The following is a 14276-nucleotide window of genomic DNA, read 5'->3' on the forward strand; positions in this document are numbered from 1 at the left end:
GCATGCAAGGAAAGGGGCACTCTCCTATGCTGTTGATGGGGGTGTAAACAAATACAACCTCTATGGAGCGCAACATTTTAAATACACATTTACATTTGATGTAGTAATTCTGCTTCCAGGAATTTCTCCCACAGATATATTTATAAAAGTAAGCAAAGATTATGTACACGGCTGTTGTGCAGAACTGCTCACAATAAAAACTAGAAACTTACATGCACGTTACTAAAGGGCTTGTTAAATCAACCATGGTACATCCATATGATGGAACACCTCGTAGATGTTAAAATGTATAAACTAGGCCAACGGTTGGCAAATTATGGCCTGGGGGCCAAATCTGTCTCCCATCTGTTTTTGTAAATAAAGTTTTATTGGAACACAACCACACCTACTTGTTTACTATTGTCTATGGCTGTTGCTGGCTCCAATAGTAAAGTCATACAGAGACTGTATGGCTCGTGAAGCCCATCTAGTGCCCTTGACAGAAATAGTTTGCTAATCCCTTAACTAGACCTATGCCTACTGATGTGGAAAATTTGGCAAGATATTCTACTGGGTCAGAAAAAAGGAAAGGTACATAACAGTGTGTACAGTGTGGCCCAATCTGTGTAGACACAGTTTACACACACACACACACACACACACACACACACACTCATGTATATATAGGCAATTTTTGGAAGGATAAACAAACTTTTCACAATGATAACCAATGAAGCCTAGGACTGACCAGGGAGGCGTGGAGGTGACAGTAAGAAATTTGTCTTTGTATTATTATTTTTTTTTTAGTGCACTTTTATTTATTTATTTATTTTTTATTGGGGTAAGTTGTTTTACAATGTTGTGTTAGTTTCTACTATACAGCAAAGTGAAGGAGAGTTCCCAGTTTTTACTATACAGCAAAGTGAAGGAGAGTTCCCTGTGCTATACAGCATATCTTTGTATTTTTAAAAATATCCTTTCAGCACCAACTATTTAATAATGAGGTTGGCATAACTGAGTTTCTGTATAGAAAAAATTTAATTAAATCCCTGTTTCTCACCATCACAAAAATGAATTCCCAACAGACTAAATACCCAAATCAGAAAAAAAAAACCCTCTAAAAGTTAGAAAACAATATGCAATGTCTTTATGAATGTGAAGAAAACAAAGACTTCCTTAGCCTAGTCTCATAACATGCAAGCCATAAAGAAAAACACAGATGATTTTGATGACATCAAAAGTGAAAATTTTGGCATGGCAAAAACATTATAAATATAAAATAAAAACACAAGTCAATAATAAGTGCTCCAAAGATTCCAGGCACTGCTGAATAACATACCATTTAAAAGTATGAGCAGGATTTGAAAAGGCAGAGGAGGCAGGGAAGGGTAGCTCTGATCAGAGAGAACAGAACTTGCAAAGGCACAGGAGTATAAATACATTTGACAAGTTTAAAGAGCATCAGGTAGTCCAAGGTAGCTGAAATGTGGGCATACATAGGAAATGGTGTGACAAGAGGACATGAGAGCTGGTTGTGAGAGGCCCTGGAACCAGGTAAAGCTTCCGGTTTTAATCTAAGTGAAAAAATGCAGGCACTCAAGGATTTGAAGCAAGGGAGGGAAGGGATAAGATGTGTGTTTCAGAAGGGCAGTTCCAGGCACTGTGTGCAAAACCCAGAAGGCCAGAGGTAGAGTTAGGAGTTAGGAGGCTGATGTGCCAGTACAGGCGGGAGAATTTAGGAATCTAATTTGTGTAGAGGCAGTGGCAGTGGGAAGGAGTGAATAGGTTCTCAAGATGTTCTGGAGAAAGCTGAGAAAATTCCTGCCAAGTAATCTTTATGTTCTCTGTAAAAGGAGACTTGGCTGTCTGCCAAGTATGAAGGTTTGGTCTGGGGAAGTATGATGGCTCCGGGGGGAGTTTGGAACAGCCCTGTAGTGAATGCAAGAGGAATATGAGTGGAGGAATAGAGAGGCTAAGGGCTCAACTGCAGCTGGAGTTAAAAAAAAAAAAAAAAAATAGCTCACCTAACCAGTTAGCAGAGCTGGGTAATTTTGCAACCAGGGGCACAGAAAACCTGAAGCTGGGTTGATTTAGCATAGAAAACTGCCCAGTCAGCAACCACAGTAAGTCAAAAGAACAGGGACAGCTGTTTGGTCCTTTTTCCTTCCTGCTGATTGGGAATGGGATGTGAAGGCAGAAAGTGAGGCAGCCAAGCCTGACCCATGCGGTGAAAGTGGAAATGAAGTGCACTCACAGCACAGCAACGCAATGAAAAGAGCCCAGGGCGCTGACGTCACAGAGCAACACACTGGCCCAGACCACATACCTGGACTTTCACGTGCAAAAGAAATTAACTTCAGTCTTGGTTCAGTCACTGTTTTGTTAGGTTTTCTAACACTTCAAGCCAAACAAATCACACTTAAGTCAGTTGAACTGAGTGGGTAAAAAGGTAATACCAGGAGGGGCTGAAAAAGGAAGGATCAGAGCCTAGCGATTTGATCTTGTAGTAGCAAAAGCAGGTTTAGAAGGGAGGTTGGTGGAAAAGGAAAGGCTATGATCAAAGCGGGGACGGGGTGGGGGTGGGGGGGGGCGGGCAGAGAGGATGTCAGGATTCAGAAGTAGTTCTCAGGGAAAGGTAGTTAAATTCCACCAATAACATTAACAACAATAGCAGCTCATCATTTATTGAGAATTTCAGATGAGCCAAGCACACACCCTGCTAATCAAGTGCCCTCCATGAATAATCTCCTTTAACCCTCCTCCAACCCCAAAGATGTAGGTACTATCATCAGCCGTAATTTAATGATGAGGAAACTAAGACTCAGAGCAGTTAAATAATTTGCCCAAGATACTCAGCCACTAACTGTTGCTTGGAATTTGATGAAGAGCAAGTATAGCTCCCACTGGGACACACTGCCATCTCCCCTCACCACCCTCCTTTCCCCCACCCCTACCCACCGCAGTCTCCAAAGGTGAAGTAGAATGAAGAGCTCACCTGCAGCCACTCTCCCTGGAGAAGGAATGAGAACTCCGCCCATGTCAAAAATCACTGCTTTGTAGGTGCCGCCTCCAGAATGTGTCCATCGCCAGGCTCCCTGGTGCCTGCCCTGGCCATGTTTCACGAAGACTGCCCTCCAAGCCCGCTGGAGCTGTGCAGACTGCAAAAGCCGCCTTAGGCACATGTTGGGGCCGAGGCTGCGGAGAAGGCACAGGACATAGTTTGCCGTCACTGCCTCCAAGTAGACCTCCACCCTGGTGCTCAGGTGGCACCTGCACACCTCCTCTGACCTCCAACCAGCGCTTCAGACACCACCAGAGAGGAACGCAGGATCTCCGCCCTCCCTGACCACTCCTTGCCTAAGTTCCTTGGCTCAGGAAAGGGCTCCACCATTCTCCCAAGCTGGAAAACTGGATTCACCCCGACTTCCCTCAGTCCTCCAGCCAGACACCTCCGCTCCGGGTGCTGTGTGCGGCCCATCCTTCCTCCCGAAGCTCTCCATCTACCTCTCTCCACTCTCACTGCGTGATCTCAACCATGGACCTTTGCAACGGCCCCTTAACTGGTCCCCCTGCCTCTTCTCAAACCTCATTCTTTCTTCGCACTTCAACCAGTTATCATTCAAGATTGCAAATTTGATCATATCCTAACCCCATTTAAAACCTCCAGTGGCCCCCCACTGTCCTCAAGATAAACTCTCAGTTCCTTAACCTGCCTGAAAAGGCCCTCTGAGTTCTGCCTCTCCCCTTTCGGCTGCAGCTCTCCCTTGTATTTCACCTTAACCTGGGTGATCGGGACACTCAGGTCCACGGCAGCTTCCTCAAACACATGATGCTCTCCTCCTGCTGCCAGGCCTTCGGGTATGGTGTTTCCTTGGCCTGAATGCTCCCTTCCATCTGTTACGTGGCTAATTGCAAATTGTCCTTTAGGCTGTAGTTTACCTGTCACTTCCTTCATGAAACCTCTTCTGGCTACCAGAAGAGACCAATGAGCAGGATGCCCTGTACCCACCTCCTCCTAGCGCTCGCGATGCCACCACACCATCACCCCTCCTACAGAGCAGGGCAATGTCCTCCTGATTGTTCTCCATTGCCTCTTTTCTAAACTTACTTTCAAAAAGTTCGGGAAAAAACCAAAATACACATAACAGGTACACGTGTATATAGATATATAAACATGTATAGACATAAATCAAATGTGGCAAAATGTTAATAATTAATCAATCTTGGTGAAGGGTACACGATGAAGGGTATATGAGAGATCACTGTACTATTCTTCAACTTTTCTGTAAGTCTGAAATAAAAACCTGGGGAAAAAAACAAAAGAATTAAACCAAATTCTATTTGCAGTCAGTTCCACTTGAAAATCTTGAAGCTTCTCATGCCATGTCTATGGTTAAAAAGCTTACTAAGAAGCAAGTTAGAGCAAAACAGGTTGGTAAGACAGCCTGCCTGTTCATGGGAGTCACTTCAGTGCCACCATAAGGACTAAATAAACTCTGTAAGATTCTAAAGAAAGGATTCATTTTTAAAAAATATTTATTTATTTGGCTGCGCTGCATGTGGGATCTTCGTTGCGACATGCAGAATTTTTAGCGCCGGCATGCGGGATCTAGTTCCCTGACCAGGGATCCAACACGGCCCCCTGTATTGGGAGCGCCGAGTCTTAACCACTGGACCACCAGGGAAGTCCCTAAAGAAAGGATTCTTTTTCTTTTTTTTAGAAGTATTTGTGACGCCATTCTTTATTAAGGTATCAAATAACTGTATCTGGCCAGACAGCCACCTAAAGAAAGGATTCTTAAGAAGCAAATGTTCAAGATAATATAATGTGCTTCTTATGTAATTGGAAATTTGCTGGATTGGGGCATGAATGCTGAAATTAAAAATGTAAAGACTGATTTGCATTTTGGGTTTTACCTACGTTCCTACGCCATGGCCAAAGTTAGTGGTGGAAGGAGAAATTTATTTATAGGCTCCTGAAAGTGTCAACACATTCTCTGTGAGGGCTTAACAGAGATGAAATCTGTCTCTGGACCTAAAAGGCTGACTTTCATCCTCATTGAGGACACTGTCCTCCTCATAATTCTGCTAATGGATAAGTGGGCAACGCTCCCACAACTACCTTGCTTCTTCCTTCCAACTAGAGATGATAGTTCTGTTCTAGCCACTTCCCAATGCTCTCTTTGGAGCAGGTTAGCGCTGTGATTTCTCATACCTCCTGGTACCTCCGTGGTACATGCCCACTGACTGGAATGTCTTCACCTGTTTATCTGCTGGTAAATTTACACTCTTTTTTACATCACAGCCTCAGGTTTACCTCCTCTAGAGAGGCTAGTCTTTCTTTTTCCTGGAAGATTCTGAAACTACTTTTTTTTTTTTTCACTCTCATTGCTTCTTCTCCATACCTTCACTAGGGCACTTACCCCATCACACAGTTCCTGTTTTCAACTCTATATGCTCCTCTACTTATCAGCTCCTTAAGGAAAGGCCTATCTTACTTCATCTTTGTATATCCATCCCCTAGGACCTAGCATGGTGTCTAGACACATAACACATGCTCAGTAGAAACATGAGTTGGAAGGATGAATAAACTGGATGATTCAGAAAGTAGGGGATAACCTTGCTTGGTGGCACAGTGGTTAAGAATCCGCCTGCCAATGCAGGGGACACGGGTTCAGCCCTGGTCCGGGAAGATCCCACACGGCGCAGAGCAACTAAGCCTGTGTGCCACAACTACTTAGCCTGCACTCTAAAGCCCGAGAGCCACAACTACTGAGCCCACGTACCACAACTACTGAAGCCCACGTGCCTAGAGCCCATGCTCCGCAAGAAGAGAAGCCACTGCAATGAGAAGCCCGTGCCCCACAAAGAAGAGTAGCCCCCGCTCGCCACAACTAGAGAAAGCCCGCGCGCAGCAACGAAGACCCAACGCAGCCAAAAATAAATAAATAAAATTTAAAGATTAAAAAAAAAAGAAAATAGGGGAACATAGGGGGCAGGCATAGTGATTGGCAGCTACAAAGAAGTGTAACAAGCCCAATTTTCCCATCTCTAGAGAATAATTCTAGTTCTCTGCAACTGGCATTTTCCTCCTCTACCGTAAAGAATATGTCTTCTCTCTGTCTCTCAGAATGAGATCAGTATGACGATGCAGATTTGCTATCTAAATTATGCTTTCATAAATATGCACACATAGTGTATGTTTCCACATGTTAAAGAGATAGTTTAGTAGAGATTGAGTGTTGGCTCTGCCATCAGATTGCCTGGGTTCAAAGTCTAGCTCTGCCACTTGCTAAGTGTGAGATCCTGAGCAAGTGGCTCTCTCTGAGCCTCAGGTTCCTCTTCCGTTAAAATGGGAACAATTATACTACCTGTCTCATGAAGTAGCTGTTACGATTACATAAGATAAAGTATGTAAAGCACTCAAGCTAGTACCTGGCACACCATTAAATGTTATCTACTACTGTAATATACTATTAAAAAGTTCACATAAGGGACTTCCCTGGAGGTCCAGTGGTTAAGACTCCACACTTCCACTGCAGGGGGCATGGGTTTGATCCCTGGTTGGGGAACTATGATCCCACATGCCAAGTGGCGTGGCCAAAAAAATTTTTAAATAATAATAATCTAAAAAAACTTCATGAGGTCTCATATATTATGTGCATATAGCAGGTGCAAATGGCATATGCAGTTTCACAAAAATCAGACAGTCAGTGGGGGCAATTTTGGCTCCAACGGGACGTTTGGGAATGTCTGGAGACATTTTTGGTAGTCACCACTTGGGACATGCTACTGGTATCTAGTGGGTCAGGGCAGGGATACTGCTAAATATCCTATAAAGTATAGGACATACACACACCCCAAAGAATTATCGAGTCCAATAATGTTAATAGTGCAGAGGTTGAGAAACACTGATATAAACAGTGTATACTGAAACTAATTCATAGGGTGCAGTCACAAGCTATAAATATCATTTGGTCACATTATATGCATATACAGTCCACACACCTACACGTCCACGACGTGCTGTAACACACCTTACATGTAATGGTAGCATATACCTAGAACAGCGTTCTGTCACATATGTGCCATATATGTATTGACTGTGGCTCTCCATGTCTACATACTAAAGGCAGTCTGAGGTACTGGAAAGAATGCTCTCAGAAAAACTGATGTAAATAGAGCCACAGGCTCTACTCATTTCATCATCACCGCTGTATAGGGATATTATCCCAATTTTACGCAAAATCTAACTCAAGGTCACAAAACAGGTGAACAGGGTCTACTCAATAATAACAGGAACTGCGTGTTCATCTCATTCACCCCCAGGTGTATCTCCAGCTCTGGGCGCTTAACCAGTCCACCGCCCTACCTTAACAGAATCAGAAACCCTGCAATCGAATCCCGACTCCCGATGGGTCCTCAGAGAAGCGTATTCACCTCTCTGAGCCTCAGCGCACATGTCTGTAAAGGGTGGCTGACACAAAGCAACCCTGCCTACAGCTAGAGCGAGAGATCAAACAGGACAAAAAGAGGCTAGAGCTCTCTGCAGGGCGCGGGTTCCGCGGACAATTCGGAGACCTCGGGGAGCCAAAGACCCCTCGCCGTCAGATGAGCTGGGATGAGGGCGAGGTCTCTCAGATAGGCTAACTCGGGTCTGGTCGCACACCCACCGATTCCCCTACTGGGGGCCCAGCTTCCGGTATCCCAGTGACGTGCCACCTCCACGAGCTCTGAGATTCCGTCTCTCAGGGCGCAGGCGCACCTCCCCGCAGACCTGCCAGTCACGTGCCTGCCTCCGCACCCAATCAGAGCGCGCGCTGATTCGAGCATGCGTAACCTCACGGGTCAGGGACGGCGGCCGGGAGGCGGAAGCGGAGGGTGTTGTGGCTCTGAGGGTGGCACCCGGACCTGCTGCTGTTGAGGCGGTTGCGGCGGAGCTGAGGCGCGGCGGCGGCGCTGCCCGCCCCAGGCCGCTCGGCCTCAAGGCTCGTCTCCCAGCCTCGCCTGAGCCCGCCGGGGCTCGCGCCGACCAGCGCCTGCCCTATGAGTGTGTCACTGGTTGTCATCCGCCTGGAGCTCGCAGAACACTCGCCGGTCCCCGCCGGCTTCGGCTTCAGCGCCGCTGGTGAGTCCGCGGCCTTGCCGCCTCCCCCGTAGCCCGCGCCTGGGCCCCGGGGGCTCGTCCTCCAAGAGTCCGAGTCCGAGGAAGGGCCGCGACGAGGGCTTTCGCCTCAGGAGGAAGCCGAGAGGTGGTTGGGATCCCTCTCATTTCCTCCATCCTTAAGAGGTATTCCCAGATGTCACCTCTGGGAAGCCTTTCCCGGTCCCTCCTTCCTGGTGCCTCCTCATCGGTACTCTGTTTATATTTGGCGCGTCGCTTTCTCCGCCCTGGGTTGGGGCCGAGTTGTGCGAGTTGGTTTCCTCTACGTTTTGTGAAGGCAAAGACGGAATCCCCAGCTCGCTGATGGCCCGTGGTTTAATTAAATCGTTCCTCTTTGAAAGACTTTATTTAAGCGCCCTGTAGCAAGAGTTATACTTGTAATTAAAACGTGTACACTTCTGGTGTCCGAGCACTGTGCTAAACACTTCATGTGCACTGTTCCTAATTATCTTCATATAACTCTATTAGTTAGATGGGTGTATGACCCTTTTACAGAACTGGGAAGCTGAAGCCCAGGGATTAAGTGACTTGCCCACGATCATCTGTCAGTGGCAAAACGGGTATTCTACCTCGGAGAGCTGGACTTGAGAGTCTGAGCTCTTCATTCCCAGCCACACAGCCGCCTCAGTGGGGAATGCAGGTGTGGCTCTGCTCTTTGGACCTCCAACAATTACCTAACAGCAACATTCGTTCAAGAAATAGTTTCTGAATGTTCACTCTCTGTTGGAGCTTTAGTTGTGTGCGGAAAGGGATGTGGTCCTTGCTTTCATGGCACCAGCAGTTCAGTTCATGGAGACAGATGAAGTAAATAATTACAAAATAAATGTAGGGACTTCCCTGGTGGCGCAGTGGTTAAGAATCCGCCTGCCAGTGCAGGGGACACGGGTTCGAGCTCTGGTCGTTAAAGATCCCACATGCCGTGGACCAGCTAAGCCCGTGCGCCACAACTACTGAGCCTGCGCCCTAGAGCCTGTGCGCCTCAGCAAGAGAAGCCACCGCGATGAGACACCCGCAGCCCCCCCCCCGCCACAACTACAGAAAGCCTGCACGCAGCAACAAAGACCCAGCGCAGCCAAAAATTAATTAATTAACTAATTTAAAAAATAATAATAAATGTAGAATTATAGCTGTGACAAATGTGGTGAATGAAAAGAAAAAAGAGTTTGGAAAGCTACTACAAGAGTATGTGTTTGGTTTGGGGAAGGGGCCTGGGGCTGGTAGGGATGGTGTCATTGGAAACTTCCCTGAGTATGTGAGTTTTGAAGCTGCAAATTAAAGATTGAATGTGATTTAATAGGCTACTGAGTTCTGAAAGTCAACTAAATTGACATAGGCCACATATACACTTCTACATGGGTCAGTCATTGATTCATTAATTTATTCAACAGATGTTTAAAGAGCTTCCAATGTGTGGTAGGCACTGTAAGTGCAAGGGATACAGTGACGGGCAAAACAGGCCTGATCTCTGCTCTGATAGAGCCTATATTAAGGATATTCCAGTCGAGTTTCCAAATTCCTTTTCCATTTTTGTGTGTTTTAGTGATTTAAGACAATGATCATGGATTTCCAGGGCATGATAGCATAAGGGTGTTTAAGAAGACTATCCCCAAAAGTTTTTAAAAGTTTTATTAGTGGACTTGATGCCTTCATTTGGGGCTGAACACACAGTTTCACTCTACGAGTGTTACTAAAATGTTGGTTCATCTGAGCATAATCACTCTCAAAGCTTTTATCTCGTTCATTTGCTTTAAAGCGCATGGTTTTCACTAGAGCAGTCCTGCATTGCTGCGTTTATTGCACCGGGCATTAATTGACTGTCAGGCACTGCAGGAGCCCCGGAGGTGAGTGAGATGGCCACTGCAAAGGCATCTTACAGTCTTGGGGGAGGGCAGCAGAGAGAAAAGGAAAACCTATGGATGGATACATTGAGAGTAGAAAGGAGCTTGTTTCATTATCAGGTATTAATCATTCATGTGTTCTTTAGTCGGGGAAATGTCTGATGAGGAGATCAAAAAGAAGACACTAGCTTCAGCTGTAGCCTGTTTAGAAGGGAAATCACCAGGGGAGAAAGCAGCGATCATACATCAGCATCTTGGCCATCGAGAAATGACAGATATGATCATTGAGACCATGAAGGCCAACCCAGGTATGCTTCCTAAAACCCGAGAAGACTATCTTTTGTAACCTAAACCCACGGTTGCCTGTCTTATACGCAGTGTTCAATGAAACCTACTTTTATCTTTTACTGCCTTTGTGCCTTACATGAGGTCATTAGGCCGCATTTCAGCTTCTCTAAATATTTCTCCTAAATCAATCCTAACAAGCTAGGTTGACAGCTCTGCTCAGTGAGGAGAGCTACTTACCACATAGGTCAGGGGCAGATCATGTTGAAATCAGGTAAACGTGTTGTGACTCTCCCTGCTCTGCCAGCTCATTCCATCCAGGGGAATGGAAGTGTATTGCATCTCCAGAGTGGAGAACTGGTAGGTTTGGTTTTTGAACTTCACAGCCCTGAATATTTATCCCACTTAGGAGTGCACAGTGGAAGACACCTGCCTTATTATGGTACTTCTAAATGTAAAGGCTACCGTTGAGTCTCTGAGGGTGTTAATGACATTTGGGGCGGGTGAAGAGCACTTCCTAGCTGAGTTGCCGCCACAGTTCTGCTGTTCTGTGAATGTAGTTCTTAGTGCAGTACATTACAATTTCTCTTCCAAAGTTTATTCTTCTACTCAAAGTTTTCATCTGATTAGAGTCCTTCAGCATATTTCCTGTCAGTTTATAATCCAATTTTTGGTTTGTGAAAGATGAGCTGAAAGCTACAATGGAAGACAGGAAGTCTTCAGAAGCATCCCCCACTGCACAGAGAAGTAAAGATCAAAGTAAAGAAGGCGTAAACACTGCTCCTGATTCTCCATCCAAACAGCTTCCAGACCAGATTTCATTCTTCAGTGGAAACCCCTCCGTTGAAATAGTTCACGGTATTATGCATCTATACAAGACAAAGTAAGAAAATCCTTTTCTCTTTTGAGTTTGTCTGTTTTTTTGCCACAGGGCAGAGAAAAATCTCTTGCCCTGAAGGGAAGTGGGTATTTTAAGCTTCAAAGGGATAGTACTTTCATATACTGTGTGTTAAAGAATTCTTAGATGTTTTATATATGGTTAAATCTCGTACATTGGGTCAAAGCTTCTTAGGAAAGAATTGTGTAGATTCACTTGAGAAAATACCTAGGAAAATATTCCCTGAGAAGGTAGGCATGCAGATGATTGGAAAATTGTAAGGAAGGAAGATAGAAAAGAAAAGAAAAATTCTAAATGATCCATAACATCATTGTAGACTCATGTTCCCACCAAGTCTTTACTAAAGAAGCTGCTAAGAAGTCACATAATGGGTTGCAATTTCATCACGTCATTTTACCCCTTTCTGTGGTCCAAACAAGGCTTGCTGGAGGCCAAAGGAAAGGAAGGGTTTTGCTAGTCTACAAGCTGGGCCACCAGCTCCTTGGATAATTGGTAGCTGATCTCTTTAAAGGCTGTCCTTGTCCTAACTTGTCTGCTAGGTTCCCACTGGGAAGCAGAATACTCGGGGAGCCATTTTAGATCACAGCTATTGAAGTGAGTTTGCAGCATTTCAAAAGCAAATAGCATTGTGGGAGGTTTTTCTTTCCCCTCTATTCCAGCTATTCCAACCCAGCAACACTTTCTGTAATCTTCAGAGTCACATTCTTATGGTTCAGAATTTTCCTTCCTATATTTTGAGCTCTTCTCTCTTTGAGACCCTTTGAGAGAAGACCGTAGTTTGAGTTGTGCTTCTACATTATCTAAGGATAGTTCTTACTAGAAAACTAATGAGAGCAAAACACAAACTGCAGATTTGCCTGATGGAGATTTATAACCATAACAAGTCTTTAACTGAAGATTAAAAATATCAGTGCTGGGTATAATGTAGAACATTTCAAAGCTTACCTTAAACTCCACTGCAGGTATGTTTAAGGGATTCTGCAGTTACCCATGTAGTGTGTATTTTCAGGTAAAATAACAAGCTGTTTAACTTGATTTATAAAGCATTACACTTTTTTTCTTGGACATAAAAGTTGTGTGCTTAGTGTTGTTTGCACTAACTATACCTCATCTATTCAAGACAGTCTAATTATTGTCTTATTAGTAAGATGACCTCCTTAAAAGAAGATGTGAGGCGCAGTGCCATGCTGTGTATTCTCACAGTCCCTGCTACAATGACCAGTCATGACCTTATGAAGTTTGTCGCCCCATTTAATGAAGTAATTGAACAAATGAAAATCATCAGAGACTCTACTCCAAATCAGTATATGGTGCTGATAAAGTTTAGTGCACAGGTAAAAGTTAAGATATTAAAAGTCTCTTTGCCACAGAAACTGTGTTTTTGAAACTGTTTGATACTAGCCGTGTGTGATTTACTGCATTTTGCACTTCAGAGTCTTGATATGTTCTAGAGTATTGTTGTAATTCTAGAAATATTTCTAAATTCATCAGCAGACACGCTGTTCTAATTCATACCTGGTATTTTTTATAAACCGGATTGAGTATGAAATCTAGGGTTGTGTGTGTTTGTTTATCCAGTAGTAACCATTCCAGTAGAACAAGAGTTCCCAAACTTTCTGAAGTTAATCCTGTATTATTATTTGCCTTTATAAAACTGTGCCCCTGCTTGTATCATCCTCTTTTTAGTAGATATTCTTTGGAACATTTTAGAAAATAAAATCAATTAAAAAAAAATTTTGGTGACAGGAGGGGTTTTGTGACACTCCTTGCATCGTTAAAGATGCTTTAGAGATCTTTTTTTTAAAATGTATTTTATCTATTTATTTATTTTTGGTGCGTAAGGTGTAAGGTCTTTGTAGCTGCACACGTGCTTTCTCTAGTTGCAGCAAACTGGGGCTACTCTCCTTTGTGGTGCGCAGACTTCTCGTTGCAGTAGCTTCTCTTGTTGCGGAGCACGGGCTCTAGGTGCGCAGGCTTCATTAGTTGTGGCACGTGGGCTCAGTAGTTGTGGCTCACAGGCTCTAGAGTGCAGGCTCAGTAGTTGTGGCTCGTGGGCTTAGTTGCTCCTCGGCATGTGGGATCTTCCTGGACCAGGGCTTGAATCTGTGTCCGCTGCATTGGCAGGTGGATTCTTAACCACTGCACCACCAGGGAAGTCGCAAAAGATGCTTTAGAGTTCTAATTGGAAATCACTGCGATAGAGAGACAAACACTGAAAGAATGGTGATATTTTCAGCTTTTAAAAGTATTTGCACGTTATAACAGAGTTTTTGACTTAGGAAGGTTTTGCCATCCAGTCCGTTTCACTTGTTGCATTAAGCATCATTTTGCATGCGCCTCAGTTCTAAAGATGTTAGAAAGATATTCTCTTGGTTTTTATTCTTAGGAGTATTCATGTTTCTATGTGAATAGAAAAATGAGGTAAGCTTTAGGTGTTATCCAGGTTATTAAAGGGCTGGCTACCTTATCCATAGGTTTCATTCAATTTGGTTTTATTTTTTTTTTTTATAATAGTGTTTATTTTTACTTGTTGACAGTTGGCTTTATTTGTTTATTTATGGCTGTGTTGGGTCTTTGTTTCTGTGCGAGGGCTTTCTCTAGTTGTGGCAAGCGGGGGCCACTCTTCATCACAGTGCGCGGACCTCTCACTATCGCGGCCTCTCTCGTTGCGGAGCACAGGCTCCAGACACGCAGGCTCAGTAAATGTGGCTCACAGGCCCAGCCGCTCCGCGGCATGTGGGATCTTCCCAAACCGGGGCACGAACCCGTGTCCCCTGCATCGGCAGGCGGACTCTCAACCACTGCGCCACCAGGGAAGCCCTCATTAGGTTTTGAAATGCAGCTCTGTCCAAGTTACTTCTTTCTCACCTCATTGATAAACAGTCTTCCTGAATTTGCCCCAGATAGACAGTTCCAACTTGCAGATTGGCAAAGAAATGAGTGTGCCTGTAGGGTCACTTGCCATTGCCTCTGACCAATCACCAAGATTTGTGGGTAATAGGAAGCCCATGACACAAGGCCCACTTGTCATCTCCTCATTTCAAAAACGCAGAGTTGACAGCAGTAGCAGCCATTCATTGGCCGTGGGAACAGAATTAAGAGAAATAAGAGT

General features: G+C 44.6%; 2 protein-coding genes across 13 annotated transcripts in view; one reads left to right on the forward strand and one right to left on the reverse strand.

Annotated features, from left to right (window-relative positions):
- Nucleotides 1-7753, reverse strand: part of ACAD10 (acyl-CoA dehydrogenase family member 10) — a 49102-nt gene extending 41349 nt beyond the window's left edge. For 7 of the 11 annotated variants that reach the window (XR_003436735.1, XM_027124750.1, XM_027124753.1 and 4 more), the window contains exons 1-2: nucleotides 7653-7753; nucleotides 2975-3174 (exon numbers count right to left, since the gene is read on the reverse strand). Coding sequence is in view for 10 of the 11 variants with exons in the window: in XM_027124750.1 (XP_026980551.1) it covers nucleotides 2975-3161 (187 nt within the window). In the remaining variant the exon portion in view is untranslated. Of the gene's footprint in view, nucleotides 1-2974; nucleotides 3175-3754; nucleotides 5679-7419; nucleotides 7629-7652 lie in introns of those variants that run through there. The other 4 variants (XM_027124752.1, XM_027124751.1, XM_027124747.1 and 1 more) reach the window with 3 other exon arrangements.
- Nucleotides 7754-7822: 69 nt separating this feature from the next.
- BRAP (BRCA1 associated protein) overlaps nucleotides 7823-14276 on the forward strand; it is a 37622-nt gene continuing 31168 nt past the window's right edge. Inside the window, exons 1-4 of one of the 2 annotated variants that reach the window (XM_027124757.1) lie at nucleotides 7823-8107; nucleotides 10128-10289; nucleotides 10951-11149; nucleotides 12309-12498. In XM_027124757.1, coding sequence (XP_026980558.1) covers nucleotides 8026-8107; nucleotides 10128-10289; nucleotides 10951-11149; nucleotides 12309-12498 — 633 coding nt within the window. In that variant the 5' untranslated portion in view covers nucleotides 7823-8025. The remainder of the gene's footprint in view (nucleotides 8108-10127; nucleotides 10290-10950; nucleotides 11150-12308; nucleotides 12499-14276) is intronic. The other variant, XM_027124758.1, reaches the window with a different exon arrangement.

This window comes from Aethalodelphis obliquidens, unplaced genomic scaffold (genome assembly GCF_003676395.1).
Source record: "Aethalodelphis obliquidens isolate GAN/ISIS:26980383/991018 unplaced genomic scaffold, ASM367639v1 scaffold28, whole genome shotgun sequence".
Lineage (NCBI taxonomy): Eukaryota > Metazoa > Chordata > Mammalia > Artiodactyla > Delphinidae > Aethalodelphis > Aethalodelphis obliquidens.